General features: G+C 44.2%; 1 protein-coding gene across 2 annotated transcripts in view; it reads right to left on the reverse strand.

Annotated features, from left to right (window-relative positions):
- Nucleotides 1-9: 9 nt before the first annotated feature.
- The window catches only part of znf469 (zinc finger protein 469), a 219,954-nt gene continuing 196,586 nt past the window's right edge, over nucleotides 10-23,377 (reverse strand). For both annotated transcript variants that reach the window (XM_019894127.1, XM_019894128.1), the window contains one exon: nucleotides 10-11,717. In XM_019894127.1, coding sequence (XP_019749686.1) covers nucleotides 216-11,528 — 11,313 coding nt within the window. In that variant the 5' untranslated portion in view covers nucleotides 11,529-11,717 and the 3' untranslated portion in view covers nucleotides 10-215. The remainder of the gene's footprint in view (nucleotides 11,718-23,377) is intronic.

Raw genomic sequence — 23,377 nt, forward strand, 5'->3', positions numbered from 1 at the left:
TATATATATATATATATATATATCTGGCATTTGTCCTCACATTCGTGTGATACAAGCGCATGTACAAAAAAGACATAAAGTGACTATGTATTAAAGATAGCATTTCACAGAAAAGAGCTGTGCAATCTCATTCACCATCATGAATTAAGTATAAAATCTTAAGAACTGTGAAATTTAAAAAAAAGTTTTTAATTCACAGGTCCCTCAATGTCCGCTCAGTTAATAGATTCGGACGTGTCCTTCCTTAAAGGAATCTTAAAGCTTGTGAGTTTCTGGCCAAACAGCTGGCTTAGGAGGTGGTTTTGGGACTCTGCTGTCCTGTAGGAGTGGCTCTCTATTGACCTAACCCCCTGCTTCGTCCTGGACTTGTTCAAGGAATTGTTCATGGGGACAGAAGACACTCGAGAAATGGAGGTGTGCAGGGGCCTCCCCACAGCTCCTTTTTTGTTTTTGTAATCCCCGTTATGAGGGGCCGCAATGTCAGCTTTCTTTGGTGTACAGCTATCAAGCAAACTTCGTTTCAACTGCAAGCCCAAGGTTGATGCCTTGCACTTGGATACTATCTTGTTGCTCACAACATCATCCCGCACTGAAGCTAGAACAGGGTAGTCGTTGGTGCTGTCAAATTTTCTTTGCGTGGAGGGGTTCAAATACTTGCTGGCGTGGTACTTCTTTTTGACCTTTGAGTCCATCCCAAAGTTCTCCTGAGTTGCCGGGAAGGAAACTCTCTGCATGCTGTTAGGCGATTTGACGTCCTTCCTCTTCTTCTGTGACCTCTGGGGTTCTTTCTCCTCATTGGATGCTGAGGATGTGGCCGAAGCCTTGGATTGGCAGACCTGCGTTGATTCTGTAGCCTTCATGCTGGGTTTAGAGTTTTCACTTGCTCTGAGTTTGTCCTTCTGTTCGGCCCCATTAAATGAAGCTTGTTGTTCGCTGACAGCTCTGGGTGGAGAATTCTCGGCCATCACGTCAGCTGCGAGCAGCGACTCGGGTATCTTTGCAGTGACCTGCTGTTCTCTCAGGATGCTGAGAGAGTCTTTAGTTGTGGGAAGTGAATCATTTGTTTCTGTGTCACCGTAAGGCGAAATGTCATTCAATAGAGTGGTCTCCTCCCTTTCACTACTTCTCTCTTGACAAGCTGACCACTGGGGGGTCTCCACTCGAATGCACACAGACTCACTCTCCTCTTTCACGTCACATGGTTCGGTTGTCGATTCTCCATTAACTCCTTGGTGAAGATTAGTTGCGGACGTTGCGTCAATTTCCTCTTCCTTGGGGGCAGCAGACGTGGAGCCCAACGAAATACATTTCTCCAGCTCTACCAGGAGATCGGAGTAATCCTCAGCAATGTCCTCAGTTTTCACATTTGTGCTGTTTGTGTCACTGTGGTAGTCATTCGTGGTGGTCTGTGTGGAGTCATCCAGCATGGGCACAGTCGCTTCGAGCATGGGCAGAGCCGCTTTAGGAATCTGTGTTTCCGAGGCTTGATTTAGGTGCAGCGAGCCCACACTGGCAATGCCACTGTCGGTGCTATTCTCCTGCATACTGTCGGAGAGAATCCTTCTCTTTTTACTTGCAGGGGAATCGCATTCATCTTCCCTGCACAGAGATGCTTTGATGGGCCTGTGAACACCTCGGAACTTGAAGATTTTGTTCCCCCCTGACAGGTGTTTTTCCATGTGGCGATCAAACTGCTCCTTTTTCGAGAAGGTGTAGTTGCAGGTGCTACAGATGAAAGACTTTTTAATCACATGCATGACATCAGCACACAGCTCACAGGTGTAGAGGGTGGTGTGTTTGAAGTCCACCTCGTCCGCTTCCTTGTGTGCAATCTTCAGATGCTCTTTGAGGTCGTGGGCCTCTTGATATGAGACGGGACATTTGTGACACAGGAAAATCTTCTCCAAATTGTGAACCACCAGGTGTCGCTGAAGTTTGAAGGGTTTAGGGAACCGCTTCCCACAGTGGTGGCAGTCTCTGGAGGGATCCTTGCAATTGGGATGCATCTCCACATTTTTTGGGGCTTCCGTTTTGTGAAGGACCTCAAGTGGGGTCAGTGTGTTCTTGTTGCTGCCTCCTCCACCACTGCTGCCTCTAGATTTGCTGAGCTTTCGCTCAGCCCCGTCTGAGGTTTTGCTTGCCTCCAAGTTGCCGTTTGCAACAACTGTCTTTTCTTGTTCTTTAGTGGCTTTGCTGGTCTCTTTGTTGGCTTTGCTGGGCCGATGCTGCATTATGGAGGTGATGAAGTTCTTCACGGCGGTTTCCTGCATGAAGCAGCCTGGAATGGTCAACATGGAGCCCTGAGTCTGACCCCGGCGAGCAAACTGAGTGGCATGCTCTCGTAAATGCTCATTGTACATCCACACATCCGAGATCTCCTTCAAGCACATTCCGCAGGTCCAAATGCCAGTTTTGTTCTTTGCATGCTTCTCCCACAGATGGTCTCGCAACTGCTCCCTGGAGCTGAACTTGCGTTGGACACACATGTAGCAGGTGGGCGGAGGTGACGGATTGTGGGACAACTTGTGAAAGTTGAGCTCGCCAAGAGTGAGAAACCACGTGAAGCAAACTTTGCACTTGTACTGCTTATCTTTAACCTTTGTACCACCTTCTTGCCGCTTTCGACCTCGCCGTTCCATTAGCTTTTTAGATTTTTCGTCATTGTTCTCCATGTCGGCACATACAGCCGGGGGAGCCACAGAGACATCTTTGCTAGAGTCAAAGAACTGAATTTCAGGTAGCTGAAAGGTCGTGCTGATGTTTTGAATATCAATGTGGAGATTATGAGCACTCTCTGTGACACATTGCTCTGCGGTGTAAGCATTGTCCTGGAGGGGCAGAGAGCAAGCTGGGTTTGACGCCTCTGCTTGATTGGTCATTGGCTCAGAGGCCACCGTGGAGTCTGCGTTCAGGACACCGAAATCCTGAGAGCAACTCCACTCAACTGTAGCTTGAGCAACAGTGCTTTGAAATTGATTCAAAGGGTTGTTTTGGAGGTCTTCTTGATCATTTTGTTGACCATCAGACATTGCCTTTACATCAGGGACTTTGAGCGCACTGTTGTGACACATGTTTAACATGATGGTGTCATCAATAGATATTGTCTCATATTCACATGGGGCTGTGCGATTGTCACTGAGCGTCTTCTCTGTTTGGCTCTCCAAGTGAGGGGTTGTATTGTGTGTTTCTGGTGGAGGGGTGCAGTCCCGAGTAACATCCAAATCAGATAAAAGCTTCTGTCTTTTATTTCTTTTCCCATAAACTCGCGTGCACTTTTTCCTTTTTGCCTCTTCGTCTCTTGGAAACAGTTGTGAGAATATAGTGTCATCGTCAAGTAAGGCCTTCAGATCAGGACTTATGCCGCGAGGAGTGAGAGGAGGCGGAGTCAAACAATCGAGTGGATGGAGCTTGTCTGATGAGACGTCGTTTCGCTCAAATTTGACCTCGACCGCCACCTTTCTAAGAATCTCTTGGGCAAGTTTCTCATCAGATTGTCCATGTTCATCGCTCTCGTCTGCAGCAGCACACAGACTCTTTGTGGATGTGTGGTGTTTTGTGGTCATATTCTCCTCTATCGATGGGTCATTATTTGCACATTCAACTCCCTCACTCAGGTCTGTGCATAAACTCTTGTCTGTATCTGTGACTCCACTGACTCCTGCAGTTTCACTGAGAACATTTGTCTCTTCAGTTGGAGATTGGGATGTATTCTCAGAGCCAAAGTTTGAAGTCAGACTGAGAAGTGTTTGCTCTGTTCCAGTTCCATGTCTGTCAGGCTTTTCTTGCTCGAGCAGCACATTGCTTTTAAACTCGGGAGTTATAGCCTGGAGGAGGTCTGTTTTTAATATATTCAAAAGCTCATCTGAGAACGGGTCAAGCTTTGAGTTTTCCTCGCTATTTTTGTTCTTCCGAGCTTTGCTGGTCTTTTTTGTTTTGGTTGGCAGCAGAGAATTTTGATTGCCCATTTCATCTGCTGCCACTGCACTCCCCTCAACTGCCATTTCCTCCGCGGCTGACTCATTCGAGGACGCTTTCAATATTGGGGTGGTGCTAGTCTCTGTCATTTCATCTATTTGGGTCGGGGATGGCTGTGAGTCATTTTTATGTTTCTTCTCTCCAGTTTGAGGTGCTTCATAAATAAGCGACATTCCCTGATTGCCTGATGTTGTGCTTGGTGGGCCAAACTGCTTTTCACTTTTGGCTGCATGTTTCATGGCCTTATGTCTCTTCAAACCTGGCACTGTCCTGAAACACAGGAAACAGATTTCACAAAGTACTTTCCCCTGCTGATGGTTGTTCTGAACCTTTTTTGGTGAGGTTTCTTTTTTCAAACACAGACCGGGTTCCGATAATGGCCCATTTTCACAGTGGATGAGTGACTTCGGGGTAAGCAGACAACTTGAAATGTCTTGAATGGGAAGTAGACTGCATTCTGCCACTGCTAATGATGATTCAGCCTTTCGAAGAGGCAATTTGAGAGATTCACAGGAATGGGGCCTCGCCTCCATATCTTCATTTGCATTACCAGCCGGGGAATCTGTGCTTTGGAGTTCAGCCGAAAGACCCAAACATATGTCTTGTATAACCAGTGGTTCATGTAATGAACTTATTTCATTTGCCTCAGCGGGGTTCAGCGACAATGTGGTGTCAGTGGGTGGTTGGTTAAAAATCAGTGTTGGAGTAAAGCATTGGTCATGATCATTGCTGTGACCCTGTTTTGTGTAGGGATTGCCATCCGATTTGCTCGCCGGTGAGATCGGAATGTAGTCGTATTGAGTCAGTTGCGGAGGCTCATCTGAGTTGTTTTTGTAATTCAGAGGACTCAGCTTGAAATCATGAGAAGGCTCGCTATTGTCAAAGCTTTGTGATTGCTCAACTCTGACGGATCCAGGATTTGGAAAATGGACGTGGGCGTCAAAGTTAGGAAGTTCAAGGTGCGGTGGACTATTTAACGAACAATCCATCTCGACTGTTGTCTTCGTGGCACAGTCCATAAACTCCTTTTGGTATTCAGGCTTGGCATCAGGTAATCTTGTTCTTTGACTTGGACTTGGGTCAACAGAGCCATTACATTGAGTTTGATGTGTGTCGTCTTGAATGTCCATTTCCTGCTGTTGTGTTAAAACTGGGCTGATTGGTGAAGAGGTGTGTAGAAAGGTACAATGATTTCCATCTTCTCCGTCTCTGCATGGTGAATTCAGGTGGCTTGCCATGAAGTCCACAGGTAAATCTCCTCTGATGTCGTGAACATCTAAAATATCCCCTTTTGTGTGAATTGCATTGAATGACAGATTTGAGTCACTTTTCAAAGAGTCATGAACCTGGGGAGCCTCGCAGGGATAATTGGTAGCACCAGTGTTATTGAGGCTTTCCATCTGTTTTAGGACTAACAGACTGTTTTGTCCCAGTGATTGGATGTCTTGAAATGTTAAGCCATTCTGGGTACTTTCGGTGTTACTTTCCACAAGAATTGGACTGCAGGGCTTATCTGTGGTGATTATGTCCACTAATAAGTCAGGATTTGGGCCAACATTGTGAACGTCAACGAAACAATGTGCATTCTCAATGCTACTTTCGGCATGCCCACATTTCAGTTCATCACCATAGGCCATTACATCTGGTGACTTGTGAATGTCGACACTGGATTGAAGGAGAGTTGCTGATGAAGGAATATGTGCCTTTGCATCCTGATAACTGTCTGTCAAATGTGGTGGGCCATCACAATTCTGAGGTGACCGATTCCCATTTTTGTCTTTGCAAGTGTCCTCGTCTGCCTGAGCACCCACCACGCTCGAGGGATGAGATGATGCAATCAGCGTATTCGTCTCAGGTACATGCCCATCTGAAATTAATTCCATCTCGGCCTTGCTGATGCTGTTTTTGCTGGGCTCGCTTGGCTCTGATGAAATCTGCTGGTTTACATAGACTATGTGGTCAGCACTGTGAGGGAGAGATGACTGTGATTCTTTGAGAATGAATTCAATATCGTCCTTCTGCTCCTTGATATTTGAAGGTGAAAATATATTCTGCTTCTCGGTAATTGCCTCCTTTTCACTGTGATCTTCTCCCTTTGCTGAATGACACTCACTTTCTTGTTGTGGACTTGTGAGGGAGGTGGCATTTGGCTTCCTGTGTTGTGATATAATGGATTCACTTTCGAATAGAGAGTCAGACATGACCTCAATACTTTTCATCAGTTTTTTTGTGTATTGATTCTGCTGTAAGACATCTTCCTCTTTTGTTTCAACAGCAGTGTCTTTTTTGAGATTTCTCTCCTCTACCGTGTGGTCATTATGGAGTTGTGGGGTCATTGTTATTACATCTGAGGCATCACCCCCTTTTTTGGCATAATCCTCAAGGGCTCCTGGCTCACTGTGAATACTACTGTGGGGACTGTGGTGTCCACTCACCAGGTCGAAGTGGAATGGACTGCTCCACGGAAGTTCTGGTTCATTGAAGGGCTCTGAAGCCACTGGCGCGTCGATGGTATCATTTTCAGACTCTTCACTTAACCGCAAAGGTGAGAATTTGCTCATTTGCAGTGGCTTTCGGTCCTCTTGGCTGAGTGGAGTTTCCAACTTTGTTGTCTGCAGCTGGTTTTCAAGCTCGTTTACGATTCGCTTGATTTCCAACTCATCCTCGGAGGCGCAGCTGTTAAGATTTGCACTGTAGTCAATTATTTTTTCTGGCAGAGACAAAGCCACATCACTGTAATCTGATTTATTTTCGCTGGATTTTTCCAAATCGCCTTTATACTGAGAAATTTCATCCGGTAGCACTGGGCTTACTATTAGGTTCCAGTCTCTTTGTTCCAGAAATGGAGAAAATGAGGGCACAAATTCTTCTTTTTTGTCAACTGTGCTCTCCATTGAATGGAAACCCTCTTTCTGAATCGGCATGTCGGTGTAAAGGCCACTGTCAAATGCTGCTAGGTCGCCAAACATTGACGATGTGTCAAATGTAAGAGGAGACTTCATGAGCCCCTGATCCTGATCCAGGGGGTAGGGTATGAGGTGGAGTGACTCTTTTTGGCTTTGGGTTGGTGAAAGGCACACTTCATCAATCAGGGAGGGGCAAAGAGTCACGGGTTTGTTCACGTCTAGCTCATTTGCTAAAGCAATCGCCTTCGTCTCCTTTGCCACGTGCACAATGTCACTCTGTTTTTCAAACGTAGTGCTACCTGACATTTCTGCATGTTTGGAACGGGGCCGCTGTCTCTTTTTGCCCTTTTTACTTTTGTCAACATTGGAATCTGTTTCTTTGTTGCTTGTTGGCGAGTGTGAAATAAAATGCAAGGCTGATTTGTTATCTGTACCGCCACAGTGGCTTTGTTCTTCTTTGGGGCACAAATTGTCCGTGCTTTCTAATGGGTTTGTACACAAACTGACTGTTGGGGTATTTTCCTGGATCAGCTCTCTTGATTTGATATCGCTTATTTTTTCAAACTCTGCGACTGATGAGGATGGCAGTGAATCAACAATTTCTGCACGTGGAAGTGAGTTTGTTGAGCTGTCTGTACACTCTTTGTTGTCAAAGAGACTGGCTTTGTCATCGTTCCGCCTCTTCAAAGATTTGGTGAATGTCAGTGCTGGTGTGCTGGTCTCGCTGCATGCCTTCTGTTGGGAGGAGCTTTTATGGCTCTTTTGCTCGGAAGATTGTTTTTTGTTTATGTCGGCCTTTCTCTCACAGTCTGATTCAATGCGGTCAATGCTTTTGGGGCTGTTCACGCTGTCGCTTGAAACACTCACAGAAGTGCTGAGTTCACTGCTTGTGGAGGACCTGCTACCCCTCCTCTTGAGTCTCTGAGGGGAATCCTGTTTCTCAGATGAAAGAGAAATCTCCTCACTTTTCTTCTCCTCAAAACACTCTTTTGAATCACGCCTCCACGCTGCTTGGTCCCTCTCGCTCCGAGCTCGCCATTTACACTCTTTGGTGTATGTGTATTTACACCGACTACTTTGGTTGAGTCGGCCTTGGCTAGCTATCTTGACTGGCTCACACTCATCATCTGAGTCTGAAACGTAGTCGTACTCTCCAAATGCAGGGTTCTGTACAGCGGGCGTCAGTTTTTCCATCACTAAGGAAAACTGGAGGTTTTTGCTGCCTTTAACATTGAGCTTATTTTTTTGTTGCACTATTTTATGTATGAGCTCTTTGCTCCAGGTGCCACCTCCAGTGCTTCGCCTCTTGCCCTCTTTCACCGCAGCCCTTGGGGTTGGAGATGTGGAGGTTTGAATGGGCACCGACGCTCCAAGTGCAGGTCTGTCCTGAAAGCTTTTAAAAGCACAGCGTTCAGAGAACCCGCTGGATAAGAGAACTCTTGGGGTACTTGTACTTTCGTCGTCACTTTTACCCAGCTTTCTTGCCTCCTTCACTTTACTCTCATGCTCCTTCATCTTCTCCCTTGTGGCAGTTTTGGGAATTTTCGGAGAGGTCTCCTTTTTCGTGTTGTTTTTTTTCTGATTGCGCACAAAGTTAAGAGGTGTTTTCGCAGGTTTGTCGCTCAATGTTTTATTTCCCTTGGGGCTCTCAACATCTGAATCATAAAAAGACTTTTCCTGTCTGGAGGAGCTGCTGTCGAGGGCTGCTTGTTCATCTTTGCTCTCAATTACGACAGATTCTTTTGTTTTCACGCACTGTTTGTTGGATGTTGCTTTGACAGTGTTGAGGTCATCATCAGCAAAAGCATCAATAAAGCTACTGTCGATCTCTGCATTGTCTGACTGATACCCAAGTCCATTCAGCGCTTCTGTAATTAAGCTGTCTAACTTTGCATCCTCCATTTCCAGTTCAGGGAGAGGAACGGGGAGGTTGGCAGACCCAGAGAACAAGTTAAGTTTCATTGGATCATCCTTGCTGTCAACTTTTGTGTCATTGTCTGATATCAGCTCTCCATTCTTATTAAGGCCCAACAAAGAAAGATGAAGGTCAGACGGGCATCTTGACAGAGAAACATTTGGCGGAGATGAAACTGCTTTTGCTGGTTCTGTGTGGAACTTGCGATTGTCTTCGAGCTTTGGCATGTTGGGCTGTGTGCAGTATTGCTTATGCCCCAGAAAAGAAGCAACATTGCTGAAATTCTGATCGCACTGCTTACAAGTCAGAAGTACATCCAACTGGTCAAGATTTGCTGTGGTTAATGAATTGGCGAACAGCTGATGTGCGGAGTAAGGTGGGGGAGGCTGGTGATGCTCCATCCCATAACTGTCCATATAAGCTTTGCTCCCATCCATTGTTGTCTTTGCGTGTGTGCTGCTTTGCAGGTAGCCCATCATGTTGTCTTTGTCTCTGTCTGGTGCGTAGGGAATGTTTCTTTGACCTTCGGCATGAAACTGATGGGGCTGAGTGCTGAGGTGATCGGGAGCTAACTGGGTTTTGGACTGGGGCTGGTGATAAAACGGGACGGGGGCACCTGACTTTGACATCTGACTTTCCTCAGAGGTGTTGACTGGGCTGGCGGATGCTGGGGAGAGGGAGGAACAGGTACTACTAGCTGCAGGGGTATGAGCTGGCGAAGGCAACGGGGATTCATAAGGTGACACCATCATCAGGCCCATGGGTGCAACTTGCAATGGTGAATAGCTGTAGCTCCTGGACGATGAAACGGGAATAGTTTGGTTGAGCCCGAAATATAAAGCCTTGTTTTTTGAGTCGCATAGTTGTGCATGACTCATTTCTACTTTGAAAGTTGAGACCTGTTTGACAGCCTCCTGCCTTTGGTTCGTAAAACCTTCGCTATTTCTGCTGCTTTGAAATGAACTGGGGACTTTGAGCGAGCTATTTTTATGTGATTTGTTCTCATCCTGCCATTCAGAAGGAGAAACCATGAAGGAAACTTTCTGATTGCATATTTTGCTTTGATAACTCAATTCGGCTGCTGGCCGCAGTTTCTGCCACTGCATTCTGTTGTCTTTAGATTGCCTTTTGTCAGGTGTGGACTGGTTCTGAAATTGAAACTTGTCACTCCCATCACTGTACTGAACCGTGTTTTGCTCCACTGGTAAAAAAGTCTTACTTGGCCCCTCCCAGGTGTGCGGTAACCCATTTACAATATTATTATTGCTATTTTTATCAAATTGCACTGAGCTTGTGTGAACACGATTGCCTGTTGAACTGTTTAACGTTTTGCTAAGAAAGTGCATTTGTGTGTGCGGAAGAGTTCTCGTGTGGTGCACACTCGCTTGTGTTCTTTGGTTGGCAGCTGTGTCTTTCAGGTGACAGTTCCTCGTGCTCCCCGGGGCTATGGTTGCATCCTTACCATCAACCTGTCCAAGACCGTCTGTGCTCTCTGGCAGGGCATTCTTTCCCTGCTCCGGCTGCTGCGAGATGGAAGCGGAGCTGTCAGTGCTGGTCGAGTCCTCACTCAGTTTCCTGGGGCACTGAATGGAGGCTGAAACCCCTTGAAACTGCGACTGCTGGCTGTGAGGATAAGAGCCCCTGGGCTCCGGCTGCTGTTCATTACTGAATTTAGTGCTGTTTTGAGCAAGGTTTGGCCCTTCTACAGGCAAAAAGGAAAATGAATGATGAGTCCCATGAACAGAACCGTGGGAGGAGTCTGTAAAGTCTTGGGATTGTTGGTTCTGTTGACAGGGAAAAGAGTCAGAGGTTGACTCTTCCAGAAAATTATATCCATATTGAAATGAGCCAGGCACGAGGGCATTTGTCTTGTTGTCTGTAGGAGCAGTGGGTTTTTGCGATGAAGCATAGTTAGCACCATTAAAAGTCCTCTCTGGAGACTGCCAGGTGTTTGAGGCATTCAGCTGAAAGTCAGTCAGGATCAGCTGGCCGCCCGACTGTGCGCTGTTGTTCTCCATTGTGGCAGGCTGCTGTTTCTGTGTCAGGGGGAGATGTGGGTGGGATGATGTCCCACTTGAAGATCCCAGTGCCTGTGAGGTATAGCTTGGAGAGGTAAGGTTCGAGGAGGCCTCTTGGAAACAGCGGCCGTAGTTGAGCTCTTCTTGCTGCACTTCAACCTCTCTCTCTGGTATACTGGGAGTGTGGAATCTGTAGCTGCCCGAGACTGGGCCGCGGCCGGCGTCCAGTTTTGTGGCTGGTGAAACCTTCTGCTGTGGGTAGGCAATCCCAATGTTGAGGTTCGAGCGGGTGTTGGTAATGCTGAGACTGTACAGGTGCTGTGGGTTGCCGCGCTCTGACTTTCCAGACCGCTTGTTCTTCTCTCTGCCGCGTCCCTTTCCACTTGGTGACTGGGGACTTCCTTTGCCACTGGACCAGGTTCTGTCAATGGCAAACTTTGATCTGTTCTGCAATGATCTGAAGTCAATCTTGCCTGCCTGCTGTGGCCGTATTACAGCCTCACGCTGCTGAGCACCGTCGCGTTCCTTTTTTACTTTGTCAAGCTTGGGGCCTCTGCTGCTGGCTCTGGCATCAGTGTTTGTGTTTGAAAAGTGCTCTGAAGACTCCTTTGTGGTTTTGACACTCTGCTGTTGCACTGCTGTCCCCTCATCCTGCAGTTTGGACTCAGCGCCCAGCTCTTTGACAGCATGCATTCGCTGAGTCTCTCCTGCCATGGTGCACTACGAGTGCGTTGAAGGTCCGCGTCTCAGATGAGGTGTCTGGGTGACAGAGGCATCGTCTTCTGGATTGCATGAATCAGCAAACGTCCACTAGCAGGAAGTGCAAGGACAGGGCTGCTTGCTGCAGGCTCATCTCTTTACTTCCATTTTGAGCTGATGATTTGGCAGCCCAGCACATCAGACCTGGAGGAACACAGAACACAGGATACGTTAAAAAGGCTTTCGCTCTTTTATCAAACAACTTTTCCTCACATATCAAGAAAGACTAGCCAAACATCACGCATTATTCATAATCTAACGTCTATGAACGCAAGAAAAAACATGAATTACTCCAACTTGAATCAAAAACAAAAGAACTGCAGTAATATCGGTTAACTAGACCAAGGACATGAACATTTTATCATGATTTTCATGAGTAAAGTGTATTTTTTTCCCTCCCCGTTTTAGCCAGCAGAGGGAACCATTGCATCACGTTGCAATTTGTCTTCCAAGGCACCAACTACAGAATCTCTTCACCGTACCAAACTTCAAAGAGTGCAACACACCGTCAGAGGAAGCAGACGACAGTACAGGACGGTACAAATACAGTGCCAGTCTCTTAAGACGCTCTGCAAATGACTCACAAAGTCCTTTAGTAGAGTGACACAACATTTTAGTGTTTATGCTTTTGCTGAAGAAGACATGGATCATGGAGCAATATCGAGGATTAGTGGGTCAGTCGTTAGACATTTAATATTGGGCACAGTGACGCTTTTGCCTTGACTCAGGCATCCCAGACACTGCCTCTCAGGTCCTAGTTTACTTTGGCCACGACCGCTGCTGCTTCTTTTTGAGGCCAGACCAGATGAAAGATCCAATTTAGCACCAAAAAGTCATTCATAGGGAACTTAAATCTGACCTACTTTTCTTTTTTTCCGTGACTATGACAAGCAGAAGCCACAGAAGAGACTATCGTCATCATTACAATTTACACAATAAGACAATAGTCTAGGCACATTTTAACCTTCCCACTTCCCTTTCAAGTACTGGTTAGTAGAAATGACATTTAAATATTACTTAATGATGGTGTGGAGTAAGTAACAGACCTACATCCAGGACAGGGTGATATTTGTAAAAGGGTTTGAGTCAGTGTGTACAATTCTGGAAATAGGCTGGAATTGTTTTATGAAGGTCCTTGTTTCAAAGAAATATTGCCGACTATAAATGTCAGAATAAATCTTTGGGTTCATCTTCAATATCTAATGGACTCTTTTGGCTTCACTTTAATTGTCAAGTTTCATAAAAATCAGACAAGTCTTTTTCCCTCAAACTTGAAGATATCAGACAGCCACACAAAAAAATAAAATTTGAAGGATTGTTTACTTCTGCACCCAAGTCCCAATCGAGTCGTTTGATTTTGGCCGATACAGAGTCAGTATTTGCGCACGCTCTCTCTCTCTCTCTCTCTGTCTCTCTCTCTCTATTGCTCACTCTCGCTCAAAGACAAGATATTCAATTCAATAAACTTTGTTGTTTTTAGCAAACAACCATGACTTTGAATTTTATGGTCGTAACACGCTCCAGAAAAGCTGGCACAGGTGGCAAAAAAAGACTGGGAAAGTTGAGGAATGTTCATCAAACACCTGTTTGGAACATCCCACAGGTGAACAGGCTAACTGGGAATAGGTGGGTGCCATGTTTGGCGCTACCTTGAATTACTCGGTCATTCACAAGCAAAGATGGGGCGAGGTTCACCACTTTGTGAACAACTGCATGAGAAAATAGTAAAACAGTTTAAGGAGAATGTTGCTCAACGGACATTTGAATGGAATTTCATAATTTCATCATCCACAGTCCATTCAAACGGTTCAGAGAATCTGGAGAAATCACTGCATGTAAGAAGCAAGGTCAAAGATCAACACTGAATGCCTGTGACCTTCGATCTCTCAGACAGCACTGCAACCGACAACAATGTGAAAATGATTTCACCACATGGGCTCAGGAACATTTTAGAAAACCAATGTCAATCAATACAGTTTGGCGCTACATCCTTAAGTGTAAATTAAAACTCTACATAGAATCAAACCCCCCCCCCCCACCCCCCAAAAAAGTCATTTTTCCATCAACAACGATCAGTGGAAACTTAGGTTAGCGGATCGGCACAACTTTAAAACAAGTTTTTACACAATAAATATATGGGTACAGTTAGTCCAGCCCATAGCAATAGATACTCATTTCCTCTTCTTCTTTTTAGTTGTTTTTTTCAAAATTGCTTTGACTGATACAATCCTAAATTGTACTTCTAAATGGCCTTGAATCTTGCACTTTCCTTAGTTTATGAACGGATGTCTTCACTCAATATGCAGCGTCCACGCTGCTGCAGCTCTGGTCAAAGCGCTGCCACAGACTAAAATATGGGGACTGGAGATCGGAAAGTGGAGCTGAGATGAAATGGCATATCATTTGAGGAGGTCATTCTCTGGCATAGGTTTCCGCATCCCAGCCTTTGGTAAACCTATCAAAGGTATTTAGCACATGAGAAGGGAGGCCTGGGGCTGCAGCCCGACTGGGTTTTAGGCCTGGTTGTGAAAAATCACATCTTCTGTGCAGCTCCGCACAATCTGAAAGCCAGAGTGTCTGCAGCTGTTTTAGCCACAGGTTGGGGAAAGTGACATGAAAGGACCTGCCAGCATTTCCATCAGCCAGTGCTTGATCCATCTCCTCAGAGTCAACAGTTACCATCATACATCATAGCCTCAATTGTATTTGCCCAGACTGCCCGTTGAGGTTCGGGGCGGTGGATGAATGGCTATGGCAACAAAAAGACCAGTATGAAGAAAGTAGCACCAATGCCTCAGCTGTCAGTTTACAAAGACGGGTCATTTATTTTCCAATGAATGCTGAATACACTTCCGTCCAGACCTTTGCATTTCAATACATTCTGCGCTTGAACCACACTCATCGTAGGCTTCAATTATTTCACACACAGACCCTGGTTATCAGTCTCACTATTTTGTGAGAGCTCACCTTTTTGGGCTGGTTTATCCGATTTTATCTTGAAAGGTATGCCTTGATCTTGGGCTGTCAAAAGAGCAGTGGTAGCGCCAAAAGTGCAAGGATGGAAGGCATATGGTGGTATCAAATTTTGCATACTGCGCTAAATTTGGGTCCAAGAGTGTTGAAGTGGGGTTTCGTGGGTCAATTAAGCTTGGGCGCGCACGCTTCCTTTCTGGAACTCAGCTCTCACATTATCAGGCCTCTTGAGCATCCCAACTGGCGTCCGCACAACACCTCCAACAGGGAAGATTGATAGACACTGATGAGCACTTGGGAACAAGTATATTTATGGTATAAGTGTTTTTGTTTTTTTGGGGGGAGAGAAAATGGAGATTTGTTCTATTAAAGACGCATGGCAAGTATTCACGTTCTCACTGAGGTGAGGAAGTGGGTAAGGGGTAGTTGAGTGAAAAATCAATTTCCTGAACGTCCTTTCCATTCGTGTTGGGGCAGAAAAAATGTGGTGTCTGCTTGAGTGAAAATATGTTGGTTACACTGTGAAAATCTTTGTCGACTCATCATTTCAACTGTTATGAGCTATAATTGCTTTCGCAAATCCTTTTTTTCCTTGCCAATATGCCGCAGATATCTCAAACTCTCTTAGCTTAAGGGACTACAGACTCAGCATCTCTGGGCTTTGTTGATGTGTTTTCTGTAACACAAGATCATCCTAAGGTGACTCAAAGAAATGGTTGAAGCATATCATTGCTGCCAAGATAGATGACCTTAAGTGTACAGCAATTTCATATTGAAGATAAGACATCGAAATCTTTAGAACCTTGAGTAAATCGCTCTCTAAAGACACTGAGCATGATTAGTGCCAGGGTCTGACTTTAAGCCTTTTTGGGTGGTGGTCCTGCCAGAACCAGCACTGGACCTGAATTAAAATAATACTTCCCGAAATTCATAATGATATCTGTAGGCCAACCTGTGGATGTTCAGCAGCCAAAATGCACGCAAGTACAGACAATCAAGGCAGCCGCTTAAAGAAACTATGCACACTCCCTACTCCTCAGTATATACTGTAGATAATATGAATTAAAATGATACTGAACAAAATTAATAATTTATGCGTTGGCCTACCAGTGGATGAAGTAGAAAAAATCATGTAGTTTTCGTAGCCAAAATGAAGACAAGTACGTAGTGCCACTGAGTGATAAAGGTAGCAGCTTAAAAATATATACCACATATATAATGCTATTGCGATTTAAAACAATACTTAACACAAAATTTCAAATTGCAGTATGTATGTAGGCCTGCCTGTGGCTGTAATAGTCAAGTGTCTAGGCCAATGGTTCTTAACCTGGGTTCGATCGAACCCTAGCGGTTCGGTGAATCAGTCTCAGGGGTTCGATGGAGCCTCTGTCATGGAGGGTCAGACACGCGACTCAATATGTCAAATAGTTATAACACACCCGCTTGGCCATCACTGGTTGCCAGCCAATCGTAGGGCACACAGAGACGAACAACCATCCACGCTCACACCTAGGGACAATTTAGAGTGTTCCATTAACCTGCCACGCATGTTCATGGAATGAGGGAGGAAACCGGAGGACCCGAAGAAAACCCACACAAGCACGGGGAGAACATGCAAACTCCACACAGGAAGGCCGGAACTGGAATTGAACCCGGTACCTCTGCACTGTGAAGTCGACGTGCTAACCACTCAACTACCGGGCTGCCCGATATGGAATATTAGATATAGAAAAGCAACTACAGTAGTTCACTTCACCAAATTTATTTATGAAATTTCTCATGATGGTCTGGTTGGGCCGACATAGTCACATGTTGGCAACACGTCATCGGACCAGTTCTTTTTTTTTTTTTTTTTTTTTTTTTAATGGAAATGAAAACCAATCACTCGTGTCAACATCAGTTTTACTAGACACTGAGACATGAGGAATGAGGTCATCTCAGGAAAAAAGAAGCACAGCAGAGAAGGTCATTCACTTTCAGGAAAATCCCACATTGAGGTGAGTGCGATGCTCGGCAAGCTGTATAATGAGGGGGACAGCGGGGTGCTGGGGAGGGGAGGGGGTGAACTGGCAGAATAAAAGCTGTGTTGCTGCTCTCATCAGGCCACTGCCGTCATGACTAGTCCAGCAGAGGGAATGTGCAGTCAGAAGGGCTGGCCCAGCGCCCATACAGGGGCACATTGCCAAAACCTCGGTCAGCGTGCCTGCCTACTCTGTATTTTTGGAAACATCCATTATGCAAGCAATTTGCCTTTAAGATCTCTGCATTCAAAGGCTGGCGGGGAAGAAATGTCAATGATGTGAGGACAGTGCAGCATGTTTTCACAGCAATGCGGCCATGGATATTAATACCCTGCGAGTGGAAGTGTGATCATGAGTGATCTGTCAGTATTCCATCACACCCCTTACTTCTCTACTTGTGATTTATGGGCTAAATCTTTGACATCGTTGAACTTCCTCCATGCTGATGAGAGCTTGACAGAACACAAAATATCAGAAATATTAGAACTCTCACTGCTGTTGAAGTTCAAATGACGTAGTACAGTACCGAGGAGAGATTGCTATATTGCCATCGTACCTCCACCAGCCCTAACTCCACCCTTACCCCATTGCGGTTAGCTGCACGGCAGGGACGACGTAAATGTGTGTGTGCGTGCGTGTGTGCGTGCGTGCGTGCGTGTGTGTGTGTAAAGGGACATTGGTGTGTAATTCCAGAGGCTCCCTTTACCACCTCCCTCGTTTTCCCCCCTTCCGTAGACGAGTTTTATTTATTTATTTTTTCAAACCACTGGATTCTGTTTCCATATTGCTAACCGCAACATTCCACAAACATGATGGAATCTTTATTAAAAGTCATTTTCTTTCCTCTTTTTGACATAATTTCCCTTGTGTCTGCGTGCTTTATGGAACGTTACTTGCATGGCAGTTCCATAAAAACAGGTATACTATTGGACTGATCATAAAACAAGACTGTGGAAGGAGCATGACTGCAGTGGAACTGCAAGTGAGAAAATCTTGCCTGACTCTTACAGCTAAGCAAGTCAAGCTTATCTTTAATTGGCAAATTCCTTCACTCAGGTTTTATTTCGTCCACCTTCCTTCTTTTGGCGTATCAATATTTGCTTGTCCCTACTTTAGCCAGGGGCAAAAGTATTTGGTTCCCTCTCAAAACACGTTTTATTAAAAGAAAGAGATACTTTGAGATTGAATAAGTATAGGATTAGCTTAATTGTCACAGGTATGTCTGGGGCAACACTCCTGAATTTCAATAGCCGAAGAATTAACCAGGTACTTTTTAGAATTACAACACGCGGGGGAGACGGAAACAAATAATATAGCTGCATAACTCACGAGTGTTTAGGCAACCCAAACAATGAAAATAGGACCTTGGGGTGGTCCCGACTGGACTCGAACGTGGCAGATGGACCCCACAAATCCAAACAGAAACTGGGAGAGGAAATATAGCAGCACACAAGGGTCTCAACCACACACAGCAAAGAAGTCATCAATCATCACTTTTAGTCCGTTACGAATAGCAAAACAAACGGATATGAAAATACAGACAGATGAGAGAGTTACCTATGGGTTTTTTTTTTTTGATCAATGTAATTTCAGTATTGTTGTACCTCATTCCATGGCTTCAGACAAGCTAATTTTGGAACATTCTACACACACTCCTCTCCAAAAATACTGTAGTGAGGCCAATTTTGTTCCCCCTGTCGAATGAAAACATCTGACATGAAAGGATGAATATACTGTAACACAGTTTAGCTTCATTTCCTGGTATTTACAGTGTTGCTGTAGCCTGCAGAGTTTTTCTGCTCAACAAACATTATGGTCCCGCTACAGAAGAAGTCATGCAAGCCCAACAGGACCTCCCCTTTCACAGGTGTGGTTATATTTGGGGGATCATAAGAAAGAAAAGATCTGTTGTCCAAGCTTTAGCCTTTCCATCACGTAAGCAACGGTAACCCCATTTTCTCATCAGTCTACAAATCTTTGTCGCAGACATTTTGAGTCGCGCCTCTGTACTTTGAGGCACATTCCAGCTTGGCCTGACTTGATCAGGATACCTTCACCCCTACCCTCTGGAGGTTGTTGCTGATGTCACTGATAGTTATTTTTCAGACAGCTTTACAGCTCTCACAAGGTTTCATAAACTGCTGCTCATTTCCTTGACCTGCTCAATGTATGTTTCTAATTTAGTTGATCAATTCTTTTTTTCTCTTCTCCTGGAAATTGCAAATTGTTATTTTGGCTATGGTCTGTCTATATGTGTGCAGTAGCTCAGATAGCTTTTCTTATCTTCGCTTAGCTTCATTCACAATTGCTTGTATTTTGCAAATAGTCGCCTCTCTGTTTTTCATGACAGTTAGACCTCTAATGAATATACACTAAATGTAGACTTCACGGGCAAAAACAAATCCAAAATAAAGCATCAAGGTTATCATAGTTTAAAAAAAAATAATTATGAAAGTATTATGAAAATAGTACGTAAATAGCGGTAAATTTTCTTTGAAAATTTTGAGTGTAATTCGAATTGTGCGTCTAAAGAGCGAAGAGCGTTCATAACTTGGGGATCATCTTTCTCTCTCTCTCTATCTCTCTCTCTCTCGCTCTCTCTCTGTACACACACACACACACACACACACACACGCGCATATATATATATATATATATATATGTATATATATATATATATATAGAGAGAGAGAGAGAGAGAGAGAGAGAGATTGGGCAAATGCTGCTTGAGAACTCTTTGCCTGCATGAACAACCTGCTGCCACAACTCTCACAAAATATTTTGCTGTCGGCTTTTGGCTCCTGCTCCACTTGACCGCAAGATATATGTCGTATTTTTACAACAGACATACAATATCCACACAGGTACAGATATTGGTACTTTTGCATCCCTCACATACATAAAATATTCTTTAGATTCTCAACTGTATTTTACAGTGACATATTCTTGATGTGCGAAAAATCTAAAGGCAGCAGGCAGCATGTAGGTGAAAGTCCAAAGAGGGGATTTAAGCTTGTAGGGGCAAAGTTACAGTGTGAGAGGCTCTGTTGCCCGAGGGCACCTTTCTTATTGACCTGTCAGCCTCCTACCATGAATCAATGAACAAACTCATTTAAGGCAAGCGTGCACGGGCAAGCAGGAATGGATCCCCATGTCACTAATCACACCTGTTTGACAGAAGTCCATTCATCCAGTAATATGTCATCCAAGACAAACAATTTAGCATATCTGGCCAAAATCTCAATGATTTTTCCATGCCTTGCAGTCACGGTCCATGTTGTGAGTAGTAAATGTTTTCATGCAAATATCTCATCATCATGATCACACAATTTTTTGGATGATATATTTTCTTAGAAACTCACAATAAACAATAGTATCAATAATGTTTTGTTAATGCCACTGATATAATGATATTAGAGCATAATAGTTGAAAAAAAATCATTTTTAAGAGTAATTAACTAAAAGTTAATCCATTCATCCATTTTCTAATCCCCTTATTCTCATGAGGGCCACGGGCGTGCTGGATCCTATTTTAGCTGTCTTTGGGCAGTAGGTGGGGGTACACCCTTAACTGGTTGCCAGCAATTGCAGGGCACACAGAGACGAACAACCATCTGCACTCACACTCGCACCTAGGGACAATTTTGAGTGTTCATTCAGCCTGTCATGCATGTTTTTGGAACGTGGGAGGAAACGAGTACCCGGAGAAAATCCACACAGGCATGGGGAGAACATGCAAATGCCACACAGGAAGACCGGAACCAGAATCTGCTTTACTGTTTGTTGTATATGTTAAATTGCTCCATGTACAGCACTTTGTATGCAGCGATGGCTGTTTGAAAGTGCTCTATAAATACAGTTGAGTTGAGTTGAGAATCGAACCCTGGACCTCGGCACTGTGAGGCAGACGTGCTAACCAGTCGCCCACCGTGCTGCCCTAACTAAAGATTGGCAAAATAGTGACATTGAAATGTAGAGCAATAAATACAATATCTTGATCTAAAAAATATATAACTCAAACAGGCTCAGGCTCAGTTCACAAAAAGTCAATGAAAACAAATATTAACACAAAACATACAAACCACACATCTGTCGTGGCAGAGTAAATTAATGAGTTGTCTTCAATCTCCTTCAGAGTGATCTCTATCACCTGGTTGTATAAGGATGGAATGACTGCTTGGGAAATGTCCGTTTTTACACAATTTGTACTGCCAAATCAAAGTTTGCAGCTTTTCTTTAAACACGGGTTTCTCAAACCTTTTGAATGGCTGCATTTCTTCCGCCCAAAGTCGAGTAATGCTATCAGAATATAATTTGCAAGTTGTCAGGAAATGGCCAGCCCGCCATGTTTTTGCTGTTACCAGCTGAAGAAACTGGGTTGGAACTTGGATGGTTGTTTTACATGGACTTTGAGGTTTGTTGTGTTGTAACTTTCTTCATACAAATGCGTCATACGCAATTGCACGTTCATCTGGCTTAAATCCAAAAAAATCCCACATGTTGCTGCATTAAGGTTTGGAACCAATTCCAAATATGCTGCTCAACTTTCTGTGATTATCTAACTACCGCAGTCGGAAAACTTTGCTTTGAATACGTTAATTCTCACTGCTAAAACCCACACTGGCGAGCAACTGACAGGAGACGGAACAAAACCGCTCAACTGATTGTTGACAACATATGAAAACAAAGACACATGTAAATGGAAATGTTTCGAGTCTGGAAAAAAAAAATTCTTGTGTCCAATTTATTTGTCAAATGATAAGTCGATAGTAATTTTTGTGACAGGCCTAAGCATCTGAACAATGAATTTCATGTGCTTCGCTTGATTTAAAAAAAAAAAAAATACAACGGCACTCCAACCCTTAATATAAACACGAGTCCTAAATGTGAGGAGCACACAGCATTGTGGTGCAATTAATGTCTGCACAACAAATATGTGAGAAGCCTGATCTTTGATTCGAATGACTTTGAAGTGGGTTTTGGAAAGCTCAGCCGTGGCTGACATCCATCTGAGAATGTTTGTTTGGTCTAAAAACTCAACCTACCTCCAGGTCACACTCATTCGTTTTGACCTCCAGGTAAGGCCTGTTGTTTAGTTATAGGACTGGGGAGACATTTGCGTTCTATCACTTTCCCCAAATATAATGGCCTAAGTCATTGTTTGACCCTCTCTCTCTCTCTCTCTCTCTCTCTCTCTCTCTCTCTATATATATATATATATACATGTGTGTATCATGGGCGTGCTGGAGCCTATCCCAGCTGTCTTTGTCTGGTTGCCAGCCAACCGCAAGCCACACATAGTCAAACAACCACGGGTGCTCACAATCAAACCTTGGGATAATTTAGAGTGTTCCATTAGCCCGCCATGCATGTGTTTGGAACTTGGGAGGAAACCGGAGTACCCGGAGAAAACCTGCGCAGCCACGGGAAGAACATGCAAACTCTACACAGGAAGGCCGGAGCCGGAATCGAATCATGCACCTCTGCACTGAGAGGATAGGTGTGCTAACTAGTGGACCACCGTGCTGCTCTGGAATGAAGTTATTAAGAAGTATAATGCAATCAGTTTTTGGTTCAGTTTTTTGTGTTTTCTGAAAAAAAAAAAAACTTTTATTTTCGGATTTTCAAAGGACATTCAAGTTCCAACATGTGGGAGAGTAAGGGAGCAGAGTCCATGTGGGCCAACAATACTATCTGTCAGTGAAACTTTAATCTACAATCATGTCAGCAATTGGGAGAAAATCCCATTTTACAAGCAGACATTTGAGTACATGCGTGCACGCAACTGTGTAATACTCTACACACTGTATTATTAGACTACATGTCTGCATGAATTGCAGTCAATGTGACTGCAAAGGATTGTCTGAATGTGGTAAAGCAGTGCTTAACTGTATGCTTTTACAAATCTTGTATTATGTATAAAAGTTTACAATGTTTGCAATGTCAGGTTTTGCAAAAAGCACATAGAAGCACTTCGCTTCAATTTGGCATTGCGTGCCAAGGACGGAAAGTCAGGTAGGATTAGCGTAGTACAGGAAACAAAAACATCAGCCCTATACAACACACATTGGCAAACTCAAGGGAAGGAATTTATGTTTTATAAGTGCAGGCCTTTCAGCTTGGGTGGGTTGAGCATCGTGGAAAGGTTAGCAGTGGGGGGGTGGGAGGGGCTTGACTTGATACTTTTTTCTTGCTTTCGAATTCACTTCAATTTACACCAAAACAAAAACTCTCGGATGGCCAATGGTAAAGAGGGAATTCCAGGCACAGTCTACAATGTGAGTCAGAAGCAGAATTTTCCACATTCACTCTGACTGACTCCTTTTACATAGTCCGGCGAAATGTCCAAATGACCTAATTACAACTCAGGGTTTCCTAAGTAGCCCATGTCAATGAATGACAAGATATTCAGAATGTCCATCGTCACAAAACAGTAGCGCTACTTTTGAGGCAATGAATCATGCTTCTCTTCATCTGGGAGAGTGAACTCAAGAGTTGTCCAGATGACTTTTTCTGATGCATCAAGCTTTTTTTCCCCCCACAAAGTTTTCCATTGCTTCAAGATGAATTATGAGTTCTTAACCAAAGAGATCCTTTCTTCACACACTTACATTCAACAAAGCAGGATGAACTTAAGATGTTTATATATATATATTTTTTTTAATGTGTCCTTTCAGTCCAGTGTGAAAGTCAACAATAAATGCTGTATTGGCATACAAAAGAATCGGGACTCATTTTATTTATTTGAAAGTAAAGTGATGACACTATAGTTGGAATTCATTACAAAGCATTTTTTCACATGCACATGAT

The sequence above is a fragment of the Hippocampus comes genome, unplaced genomic scaffold, assembly GCF_001891065.2.
Source record: "Hippocampus comes isolate QL1 unplaced genomic scaffold, H_comes_QL1_v1.1 scaffold104, whole genome shotgun sequence".
NCBI lineage: Eukaryota > Metazoa > Chordata > Actinopteri > Syngnathiformes > Syngnathidae > Hippocampus > Hippocampus comes.